The sequence below is a fragment of the Synchiropus splendidus genome, chromosome 11 (assembly GCF_027744825.2).
Source record: "Synchiropus splendidus isolate RoL2022-P1 chromosome 11, RoL_Sspl_1.0, whole genome shotgun sequence".
NCBI lineage: Eukaryota > Metazoa > Chordata > Actinopteri > Syngnathiformes > Callionymidae > Synchiropus > Synchiropus splendidus.
Window position 1 is genome coordinate 16,303,948 of NC_071344.1, and position 12,982 is coordinate 16,316,929.

The window sequence follows — 12,982 nt, forward strand, 5'->3', positions numbered from 1 at the left end:
GCTTGCTGTGTGTTTTCAACGCGGCAAAGCGAGTTACTCCACGAGTGTCGATAAAGGTTTCAAGTGAGACGTGATGTTAGCCGCTAGCTCAGTGCAGCGGAGACAGCCTTTGGCGTCGCGGGTCAGACAAGGAACACTCCATCGTTCTGTCGTGACGGTGAGTGGTTCAGTGAGAGGCGCATGAAGAAAAACACTTACTCTAAGCTGCTTGTTCTCCAAGTTCTGTGGCACAGAGTTAAATAAAAATGAACCATCTGCCTGAGTGAAATGACATGACAGTGTGAGAGCTCAGAAATGTAGTTTACATAAGGAGGGTGAAAAACTTACTTACACAACCCATGCGACAGAGGACTGAAAAAAAACCCAAGAATTTGTTCAAGGTACTGTAAACACATTTCCTGAGGATTTTACTGAAATCCATGCTATATTTCATTGAGTCCTGCTTAAATCTGGATTTTACATCTATTGTCATCATGGCTTTTTTCCTTTGCTTTTGTGATCTATTGCACCAATAGTGACTTTAATGTGTCGTATTTAACGGCATGAATTTATTTCCTGATAATCTTGTAGAAATGTGATTCCATGAAATGCAGTGACTCATCTCTTCTTCTGCCCGATTCCTGATATTCTCACTCCCCAAACTGGCTTTTACCGTCAGAGACAAAAATGCTTGGAGGAACAACGGCCGGCAGAAAAGTGAAATGTCAAGTGTCAGGCTGCTTCTCAGAAATATTTGTTGCCTACATGGGAAACAATCTTCTCAACAGTGCCGTCAGTGTCTCGGCGTCAGGGCAGTAAAGGTTTTGTCCCGCTAACAGAGTTCTTTTACTGGTGTTTTGCCAAATATTTGCTCTTACTGTGTAAATTATGTTGGTGCTGGCTTTGATGGATGTCGGTAAACACGTTAACAGCTCCGAAGTGTTTTAAAGCTGCGCTAGAACGGAATGACTCACTGATGAATTTGAGCAAGGCTTGCCCGTGAAGAAGTAATACAGGGTTAAGTATGGAAGTTATTTATTCGAGGAGCTAGAATGAGCTCCAGCCACTTGTAATACACAACGAGAAACTTAGGCAACACACTAAAATGCTAACATTGTGTGACACTGTGAGACTTTTTTTTACTTCTCTGGTCATTGTGGAACACATGTAGGATCAAATCTGCAGTTGTTAATGTGGACTGCGAACACATTTGTACGACTTAATGACGTGTTAAAAAAGGCCACGACCTGGTTTTCCCCAAAGGTAACTTCAGCTGAGAACTGCTTGTGTGTTAGATTTTTTTCTCATGCCTGTCTGCCCGAAAACCCTCGGTGATGACTGTTGTGCATCCCAGTGAGCCGCTCGGTAATAGGAGAGAACTCACTACCTATTAGCGTCACGATGACAGAAATTTGAAACAGCAGTAAACGTTTTCATCGGGGACCGTGTGTTCCTCAAAACCAGTGCGTTTCCCCAACATTCATTGACACCTGTAAGCCTGTCTAATAGAGAAATTGTCATCACATCAGTGCGGCAATATTTTAGAAAGGAGCTGATCCTCTTTAACACATTAGAATCTGTAACTGTTGTTTGGGGACATCATCGAAAGACAGACAGCGATGCCGAAAAAACATGACGGAAAAATATCCAAAATATATACTTAAGTAACAAGGACAAAATGAACTTAAAAAGATGAATAAGTAAGGATATTATATATATTAAGAATTGTAAATATGCCATGAAACCCATTGAAATATTTTATGTGCATTTCATTTGAATAGAAATCAACCGTTCAAGATAAAAAGGAATATTATTTCAAATTATTGAAATAATATTTCTGAATACATTTTCAGTTTTCCTTTAATGTATTTTGAAGAACATGAAAAACACACAAAAATGGCCAGTGAAGACGAAAATTTTAAACAATAACATGCTATATTTACTGCTGAAGTGGTGGTAGTGACTAAAAGAGAAAGAACAATAAAAGGCAGAAAAATTACAACATATCAGTGATAGTTTTTGTCTGACATCAAAAGGGCCACAAAAATGCATGCATCAGGCCACATATGGCCCCCGGGCCACACGTTGCCCAGGCCTGCTCTAAAAGTTAACATGCTTTGAGAATTGTGCTTCTACATTGTTATTAGCTTCTTTATTAACGTGCTGTTTATGCAATTGTGGCTTGACTCGCGTTTTTAGTGCCATGAGCTCAATAAATGTCAAAGCTTCCCCCTTCGCTTCCTTGTTTCTCTGTCAGATCACGTCTTCATAGGCTACATTTGGAGGGAATGGAGCTAATCCCTGGACCTATAAGTAGCTAATAAATTATTAGTACTTCACAAGCTCATGCAAAATAACTTTTAATATTGTATCTTTTTCTTTGCTGTTTTCAGCAAGTTCAGCTGAAGCCACTGAAAGTGATGTAGCACACGTGCTTGGGCTGCGTGTGGTGTTGTTCAGATGACAAGTCAGTTAGGTGAAGTAGCATTTTCAGCGACATATTAGTTCATTTATTGTGTTGTTCCATTTGATCAAGCTTGTCATGTCATTCCGAGTGTTTCACAAATGCCCATGAATCCCAAGCTCCTCTTCCACCGCTGACAGACGGCGTGTCGACAATCACGCTCCGAGGAAAAAGGAAGAAGGCCATTAGGATTCCTGGCGTAACTGGGAATGCTTGAGAGGGAAATTGGGCATCCCTATCGTACACGGAGAAGAGGATGGAAGGCATGATAGGAAAATGAAAAGTGAAGTGGTGCAAGAGCTTTGGTGGAAACAACAGGAGATTGGAGCAGGAAGGGGATGCATTCGTAGACCAAGCATAAGAGAGAGAACAACAAAGGCTGAGGGAAGAGAGAGATTTGTTCGATAAACAGAGAGGAAAAAAGCAACGGAGGAATTCGCACCACTGTAGAGAGAGACAGGACACAGGTCGGAAACTCTGTCTTTGAGACTCAGGGACAAGCAGCGCCAAGTTTGAGCGGATAAAGAGATATGAAAGTAAAAATTATTTATATTGTAAGACTTAAATAGCCTTAAACCCCAGGGAGTCACCTGACACACTGTTTGTGTAACATCCCTCTGTTTTCTTTTACTTTCAGGCTGCCGTGTCCTCAGAAGTCTTTTGTTTTCCCAGCTTTGGCTACACATTAACTTGACGTAAAGGTTCAATTTTGAATTTGATGTCTATTATAATGGACTGGCTGCTTAATTCCCTGAACACCAGCTGTTTGTATTCTCTTCTGAACCTCAGACAAACGCACACACGCCTTATATCTGCCTGTCATGAAAACAGATCTTGTTCTGGGACTCTGGTCTGGAGTGACTTGTTCGCTGTCTGACTGCCAGCTGGTCAGTTAAGTTTAAGACAGCGCAGATTTACGACTGGGTGGAGCGGGCACTCAGGCCTCAGCACACAAGGTGCGCATCCTTGATAGCTTTTTGCTCAGTATTAGAATCTGTTTTCGTCTACTCACTGGCACATGGTGATTCTTGGTCTCACAAACAGCTAAGAAGAGTTGCTCATAATGATCCCATTCCAACATGTAGCTGGTGTTAGCACAGGATGCGCTCGGACGCTCGGACATCACAGTATCATGCAGTTCATAAAAAAATCTTTATTATTAAACACAGCTTCAAATGATGCTTTAAAAGTTTTTATGACACATGATACATCAACTAAATATATGAAGCGTCTGAACGTAATGCAGCTACTTGAGACGGAACTTAAGATGATTAGCTTAAATTTTGTTTTTCACTGCTGAGAAATCGGTTATTTTTATTGTCAGCAAAGAAAGACTATTAATTTAGCTGAATCACCCAAACAGGAAGTGGAGTGTCACTAAACAGGAAGTAGCTGAGTCTCACATGCAGCTAGCTGTATATTGAGCAGGCTGCATCCAGAGAAACTCACATTCACTTATTTATTTGACTATTTTACACTTTTACTATACTATCTTACTACTTTTATTGTTTGGTTGTTGAGAAAAATACATTGTGAGGTACACAGACGTCTTTTTTTAAGAAGTCTATTCTGGGTTTTCGACTGGAACTGCAGCAACTTATGTTGATAGAAATGTTTTGTGTGTAGTATAAACTGCAGGATGTTCTCTGCTCTCTTCTGCGGAGAGAAGACTTGTGAAAACAAATAACAGGTGCACACACTCACCACTTGGCGCTGCAAGCATGAAGCTAATGAAACATTTATGCAACAAAAAAAAGAAATAACATGACACATGACTCACACAGTCATTGCATTACAACACATACCACTCGACTGATCACTCTTTCCTTTCAATAGTTGTAAAGTGATGATAGAAATCGGTAAAGTAGCATGACAGCTATGCTAAGCTAAGTCACGGTGGCCACAGTAGTATTTCACAGTCTCTTTTCATGAAAGCACTATTTGAATGTGAACCTTCTGCTGATGTTTCAACAAAGAGCTCAAAGGCAGAGTCTCCTTTTGGCTCGCCTGGACGTCCGCTATGCCAAAAACTTGACCGTAAACCAGATATTACGGCCATCTATTATCTTCTCTCACATATTTTATTAGCTAAGATTTGCGGCTCTCTCGAGACTGGCGAGAGCGATGCCATCATTTTCCACCTGGCACCTCAGTGTTTGTTTGACTCCACTGCAGTTTCCCTGGTGAGCGCACAAGTTTCCACTGCGCACAAGAGGAAGATGGAGATAAGGATAGAGAGAAGGGAAAGAAACGTAAGGAGGGGAGGTGTAGCCAACTGTAAAAGAGTTTAAGATTGAGATTAAAGCTCTGAGATTAGAGAGAAAGGAAAGCAAAGAAAAGGTGTTCAGTCAACTGTGAAACAGTAAAAGATTAGACATCAGCGACGGAGAGAAGGGCGATACGCCATTAAAGGGAAGGATGAAAAAGGGGAGAGGAAAGATGGGAATGTAAGGTGGAGCTGGTTTAAAAAAAGGATCTGAAAAACTGTGCAAACACAGATTATAAGGAGTGATGGGATTTTGCAAAAGCAAACTCACCCTGAAAATTTCAAATCAGTGCACGCGCCTCCTCCTTAACCGGAAAATGATGAATATGTTTCTGAAAATCTCATAGCTTTCCGAAAACAAAGAGGCTGTGACAGTAACCAGGAGCATCTTGTCTGGATGACGGCAACAGGATGGCTTGTCAAAAACATATCTGGTCTTCTGAACGAGCTTTGGAGAATTCAATATCCAATCTTTGATGTCGGGTGGCGAAACACATCTGGTCACGATCAAACATCTGCATATGAAGTTGAGATTAAACCACATGATGCATTAATTCTTTTGTCTTTAATGCCTTTATGGACACGACGTCACCAGAAGCTGAAAGTGGCTTTGATTTGAATGTAAAAAAAAAGGTATATTTCCGTCAAAAACAGTAGGAAATGATTGATTTTGACGTTTTAATGCAAATAAAATAGTGATGAATTATTTGTGCCTCATACACATGTGCCTTGCTGGTGGTCCCTGCATGTTGGAGATTAAAATTAAACCAAGAATGTGATTCAAGTCAGAAGCTTTTATCTAATGTTGAATATTTCTTCATGTGGATGAGTGCATTTCAAAGCGTGTGTTTAATCCCATGTTCGTGCTTTTGATGGAAGTAGAACGATCACTTGGTTTTGTATCGGTGGAACCCTTTGATAACTGTGGCTTTTAAAACTGTGTCCATCTGAAATAGTTCCATAAGTCGACTCTTAACTGGCTGATTTGCTGCTGAGCAACCAGATGGATCCATTTTAAGAGCGAATCACAGACGAAGTCTGGTTCAATATTTATGAAGCCATAATTGTCTCCTACACTACGCTGCTGTATTACTGAAGTACTTACCAAACGATGAACTAGCATATGCATACTGTCGGTTTATTTCAATTCAATTTCAAAAATAAATCTGTCAAACCTGAAGCCCGGGGTCGTAACACGGCCGCTCAATCATTTCATGTGGCCTGTAGAGGGAATGCATATGAAAAGGGTGGCGATAAGGAGATGACCTTCAATGCATACTAATGTCATTTTTATTGCCAAAGTGAAAGTGATAGTCAGTCGTGGTTCTAGAACTGCATGAGAGGAAATAGGGACCTTTGCAAACTATCTTGTAAAAAACTTGGACATTGATAAATGGTTTCAGATTTGTTCATGTCTGAATCGTAATGAACCGGGCGGCTGGCCTCACAGTGTTTTTGCATTGACTCCCTGAGTCAGAACACCCTTTTCAAAACGTAAATCTGAGAAATTATCTGTCTATTCTTTTGACCTAATGTTTGCAGCAGACCATCGACTGGTGTCTTGAGAGGAGACATCTGGTTCTAAGGCCACTTGTGTAGAGACATCAGATGATGAGTATTTCTCTACAAAATATAGACAAAGCTGACACAGAGAGAGAATAAATGATGTCCTATGGAGACTTGTGGACACCTCATTTGACTGTCAAAAACTGGACCACTCTGTTTTTCAGTGGTGCACCCCCTCATAAGGAGGACTTTTGGGACCACTGTACATAACCATGAATGCACTTTCCCCAGTCAATTCGCCATGGAAACTTCTGGATCCGCATATTGAATCGCATATTCCTAGTTCTGTTATTATAGTCCTGAAAAAGGTTGTTGAAATCTGTTGCTTTAAGACAGATTAAATTAGACGAAAATTATAAATCTGACACAAAAGTGGGTATATGTTTGTGCTTAAAAAAACTTTCTCATAATATGTGCATAAGGGAGGTGGCGAATAGAAAGTTCATTTTGAGTAATGTAGCCCCCAACAAATAAACTAATTTTGCATTTGAATAATAGGAATTGACTGTATTTGGGTGCCCTTGCTTGTTTTAGTTTAGCACCATGAGTGGCACCAGAAGAAGGCGTCTATCATGGAATATATTACAGATCAAAATGTGAGTCATACACAGCAGTTTCTCTTACAAACACACTTGCAGAACACATCTGTCAGTCGTGTAAAGAGGCACGTAGCAAGTTCTCTCTAATCGTGTAAAGCTTCTCATAACTTTGACCCTGTTTTCTCCCCTCATTTCAAGAGACCCCCCACTGTATCTGTTCAAATAACATAGAACAATTGATAACTCCGGAGCCATTGCTAGAACCCCGGGCTCTCACCCCTCTCTTCTCTGGAGGCCACTGGCCCTCACCCACTGTTAGCCCCCCTCCTCCTCCCACAGAGGCCGGAGTATGGCTCTTATTAGGGCTCCTTGCCATGGCAGCTTGGGGAAATCTTTTGAAACCTAATATGGTCTTAAATCAGATTTATAAATGTTTAGGTGTATTATGAAAAACACACAGACAGACTGTCCTGGCTGGAGCTGACTCTGTTTATACTGTATTAGCATGTGTGTGCGCTCCACTTTCCACAGCGTGGAAGTGTGTGAGTTACGTGATGAAAGTGTGTGTGCTGCTGGACCGCGATGTCTTGTCTGTGTTTTTTCTTGGCCTAATTCCTCCAGTGCGACAGCGTTTCAATAAACATCGTATAAAGAGAAGCAGTCGATACACACACTCAGGCCGCCGGTTCATATCGGGGTGTGTATACATTGTGCCCTCACTGGGAAAACAGATTGAATGGCTGCCAGGAAACACGATAAGCTTTTAAACTCTGATGATGGAAAGGAAAGTTATTCTCTTTTTTTTTTTGGTTGGGAACCGTTGTGTGTAATTCTCGTGGTGCCTGACGGAGGGGTTGTTTGTGTGTTTGGACTTGTGTTTGTGTTTGTACGTCGTGGTCAGAGCATTCTCACGCTCGAGCCAGATAATACCACTTGTTCTTTAGACACATTCTGTAAGTCTTTGGTCAACTTGAAGTCGGATTTGTGACCAGATTGCTTCTCTCCGCAGGGATTTGAACCGAAACAACATCACCAGAATCACCAAAGTGGACTTCTCTGCCCTCAAGAACCTCAGAATTCTGTGAGTATGTTTGCGTTCTTTCTGAGTACGACTACTGGTATATATGAAAGTTTGAGTCCCCAAAGGGAAGGGAAACCTCTGTTACACTTGCAAGGGAACATTCCTTGTCTGGTCTAGAAAAGCACTCTGAGAGTGAAGACCTCCCCCAAGCAGCACGTTTCCACTCTTCGGGTTTTCTGCCCATGCTATTGTCCTTCATTCAAGGCCCATTCTGGAGATGTTGGTGTCCAAAGAGACAAACACTGCTGGGCCGAGTGGTGTCGGAAAATCCGAGCCCTGAGTCGGCTTTGCCTCTGGCGCAAAGCAGCAATCTCTCAACAGGGACGAGTCTTTCACTAGATTCCGGGAAACAGATTGAACGACTGAACAACACCAGCAATTCCTTGACATCCACTCATAACGTTTATATAATAAGAATTAGTTTGCCAATTGACACAGAGAGGATCTACTGTGCTAAGAGTGTGATGCAATTGTAAGCTGGTTCACTACCATGCGCTACAGTAGACGTTGAATCTGTGGCCATATTCAAGAACAACAGATTGAGCATCGAAAGTGGGTCCTAGTCGGCCATTTTTTTACTGCTCTACCTTTCTCTTTTATTTCTTCTGGGGACTTGTGTTTGTTTCTGTACAAGGAATGCCATTAAAAGTAGCATGCGGGAGCAATTAGGGAAATGCTATATTTACCCAATACTGTCGACGTGCGTATGGCTATAGGGGAAGCACGACTCTATAAAGTAGTTTCCCAACCTAATGAGGGATTTTCAGGGCAGCAGAGAATGCCAGTGGATTATCCAGCCAGTGAAACGTCACCCAGAATAGTTCAGGCAAAGAGACTCCAGACGTGAAGTCAGCGATCAAAGCTTGACTCGGACAAAACGGCAATTAAACCCATGTTTTCTTGGGAATTATTATTCATTTCTCCACATTTTAATACTCATATTTGCATATAAATATATGTATAAATCAATTTTTTAATCGCAAGGTTCATTGCGGCATGTGTTGACATCTAAATCCATTCATCAAGTCATTTGAGAAACTCAACTCAGATTTTTTAACTTCCATCAATGACTTTCAATAACCACTGTAAAAGTGTACCAATGGAAAAAAAAAAGAATATATATATTGTTTTATTTTCCAATTTCAGTTTTACAATTTAATTTTTTACTTGAGTTTCTCATTTTTTTCATTTCATTAAATTTCCATATATTTTCTAAGCCACAATTTTTGATTGTGATTTTTGATTTTTGATATTAGTTCATTATTAGTTTTTTGTTCTTTTATTTTTTTTAAACAATTTAATTACAATTTCTTTAAACGTTACAATAAAGAAATACATGTTTTTAAATGTATTATTTTCATTCAATTTCCTTATATTTTATAATTCACAAATTTTTATGTTGAATTTTTGATATTAGTTGAATATTACTTTTTTGTTGTTTAATTTTTTTCAAAAAATTGAATTGCAATTTTTTACACCTTAAAATAAATAAATAAATACATTTTAATTCTATTATTTTCACACAGTGTTTCAAAAAAAAAAAATCACTGTAGCTTAGACATCTTAACCAGGCAAAATCGATGGAGTCCCACTTCTCAAGTTCCCCGGTTGAGCTCTTGACCTGGCGTCTGACAAACACAATGGGACCATATGTTTATCAGATGTTTCTCTGACTGTATAACGCTGTGTTAATATGACGCTGTTCAAGGTTACAACAGGGTTCCTGCTGCTCTTCAAGAACTCAATAAGAGTCATTGTAAGGTCCACTGATGCGGTGGAAACATGACTGTGTGTGTGTGTGTGTGCCCGCGAGTGTGTGTATGTATAAGGGCTGTAATAACTATAATCACTGTTTGGCTGCTTCCCTCCTCTCTCTGTTTTAACCAGACCGGTAGATAAAAATACACCCGTCGCACAAACTATGCTGAGAAGTGGAATTAACTTTATGCATCTGTGTGTTTTCATTTGTAAGCACATTTACTTAACCATAGTGGCTCTGAAACCCGTGCCAGTTAATGATTCTGGTCGCGAGTGTGTGTTTTTTGGAGAGATATCTGGTATAAGTAGGGAAGGAAAGTCAAGGATCGTCTGTGTTTTTGTGTGTGAATTTGCATGTGGTGGGCCGGCAGCTTCTTTCATGTGGCTAGTGATAAACTGCTGTGACATTTGCCTGCGCTAAATCTTGTAAAAAAAGGGTAGGGGATGGCTTGGGAAAGTGGCGATAGCCTGAGAAAACACACGCTGGCGTTGATGTGTCTTATTAAGGATGAACAAAGACACCCGTGGCCTATTTTCTTATCTGCATCACAAAAATGTCACTGATTATTTAGCTATTCGAGTAATGCGTGAGAAAAGTTTCTTGGATTTCAGCGTCTCCCCAGAGACACGCCGTAGTGGACATGTGTCTGATGTTACTCTCAATGAACCATCTTAAAATGTTGTTGCTGGGACAGGGATTGAATGACATCTGCAGGAAATGTTGAGGATTGTAGACAGAAGAGGTTCCATTCTGGTGGTGGTCTGGATTACCGTCTGGATCCACACACTTTTTGAAGGATTCACTCTCAATCCAACATTTGTGTTTGTTGTCAAAGCAACACTGCTGCTCCCTGCTGTCATAGCGAGGATGTGATATCAGCTACATTTCTAAAGGGTGTCTACTGTAAATTCTACATTTAAATTCTAGTTAAGATGTCTGAATTCTAATTTTAATTCTACTTTTAAACATGCATCAGGGTCACTTCGAAACTACTTTTGAAATGGGTCCAGCATTGAGACTGGTTCATAAAGCAAACCAATACCTCGCCCCCCGAAAAATCGAGTCGTCCTGTTTTTGACGTGTAAATTGGTGTCCGGCAGTCACATCTTGTTTTTAAGCACACAGTGTGTGAAGGTCCACCGCGGTGTTGCAGCACATCTTGAGCCAGAGATTTCAAGGTTCAATACTTTGGCAGAATGACCCTCAGTTTTCCTGTAAAAATCTATATATTTGCCCCATTGTTGTATAAGTCACCGGGTTCTGACCGTGAGAAAAAAGTATATATATATATTATTATAATCTGGAAATTACGGTGATTATATTGGTAAAATAAATGTAAGTATGTAACATTATAGATGAAAAAATATGAAAATGGGTGAAAATGAGCTGTTTTTCGGAGGTCTGTACACTCAAAGAGCTTTTCTGTTTTATTTGCTTACGCATGTTCCAGTTGTCCAAGCTGCTTCGACTGATATTTTGCGGACACTCGTGACACTGCCACTGCACCTTAAACTATCATGTCAGTTTTACAATGCATTAGGACACAGTTGGAAGTTATTTTTTGCATTGAATGAATCAATGAATAATAGTCCTCATGTGCCCTTCATGGTGAAAGGCAAATAACTCCTTTGAAGGCTGGTGAAAATGAGACAGATAAGATGACATCAAATGGGGATCACTGGTGGCTAAGGACCGGAGGCCACACCCCTGACACAGAGGGCCACCCAACTCAAGGTGCACCTGCCCTCACAGAATCACCTTCTGTGTCTGCGGTAGATCTGCTTTTGGTTTTGCAATATTTCCCCTGAGGAGCCAGTTGTTACTGCATGAGCTACAGCCTCACCACAAGCGGGTTGCTGGTTCACTTCCTGCTAGAGGCATCCTCAGTCCATTCGGTGTGGAGCGTCTATGTTTTCCCAGTGCTTGCATTGGGTAACTCTGGGCACTCTGGTTTCCTCCCAAAATCATGCAGAATGTCATTGAGTGCTCAATTTGTCTTTTCCCCATAAGGAAATAAGTGGTAGAGTAGTCAGTTTTTCACCAGATTCTCGAGCCTGTAGCAATGTCAATGCAAATAAAACCAGTCAAAGCAGTAGAAGAGAACCTGAACCTGAAGAATAGTTGCCTGTTGCAGTATCACTGCACTGAAGAGATCCATGAATATATAAGGCTAAAGATTATTATTGTCTGTCAGTCCTTCCTGTCTGCTGTCACCATCCTGGTTTTCTCTCCCTTTGCATTCCATCACCCTCCTTCTCCCGGCCACTCCTTCCCTCTCCATCCCTCCTTTCCATTCTAAAAGTAAGCAACCGGTTACTATTATGGATGTTAAATAGCTCCAAGCTGTATGGTCAATTGCGTCCATCATATTTGACTTCGTAAAAAGATGATCCACGGTGCTATGGATCAAACCGTTGGGTGAATATTGCTCATGACTCTCACAGATCTTTTCCATCAAGCGCCCTCACCGTCAGTAAGAATAATTCTGGCTGTGTTGTTTCACGAAATCCCTTCCAGATCCCCGTATGAATTATGTCACCTCAAACAAATTTAAATGCAGGTGAAAACATTTTACTTTGAACTGGCGGGGCGAAGCGAAACGTGGTTTCACTCATTGTGCGTTGAGACTCAAGTAAAGTTAACATTCCCTGAAGTATTTCCTCGCGGTGCCAAGTCAGTTTGCCACAAGGTAAGAGTGACATCATGACTTCTTTTATAGTGGCTGGGAAAGGCTTTGAAAGACAGTTATTAGACGCACACGCACATGAAATCAATACAAATCTCTCTGCTTTCTCCATCTTTTTCTTTGTGATTATGACTAATGCCGGACACAGGCCGATATATAAAACAATACCTCAGACTCTGCGCCATGTGTTTCTCAACTTTATCTAATAAAATCAGCGAGCAATGATCGCTCATTTGGACGAATAAATCCTCATCACTGCTCTATAATGTCTCGTCTGTTGCTCTTATCGCGATTGTCTGAGTCTCTTACGTAAACACGGTGATTCTGCCAGGACTGCTGCCGGTGAGACTGCGCATGTTTAGCCTTCTAAAGGATAAAGTTCCATCTATTTTTACCCGGGGCATGTTTACAGACAAATCAGACATCGTGTAAATTTGTCCTGCTGTGTATTCCCCGTGTGTATTTAGGCCTGTCATGCTGTTTTTGGACATGTGTGCTTGAATCAGCATGCGCAAATTGCACTTAATTTGTTATGATTTTGGGAAGGTTTTGTAATTTAAACCAAGGTTAAACTGCAGCAGGCCAAAGCTCAGTGGAACCTGAAATCCAATAAACATTATACAAACAAATATCAGAAGGAAT

The 12,982-nt window shown here is 40.7% G+C and overlaps 1 protein-coding gene across 1 annotated transcript in view; it reads left to right on the forward strand.

Moving 5' to 3' along the window:
* slit3 (slit homolog 3 (Drosophila)) overlaps positions 1 to 12,982 on the forward strand; it is a 236,512-nt gene that overhangs the window by 9,157 nt on the left and 214,373 nt on the right. The window contains exon 2 of the mRNA XM_053878275.1: positions 7,824 to 7,895. Within this exon, the coding sequence (XP_053734250.1) occupies positions 7,824 to 7,895 (72 nt within the window). The remainder of the gene's footprint in view (positions 1 to 7,823; positions 7,896 to 12,982) is intronic.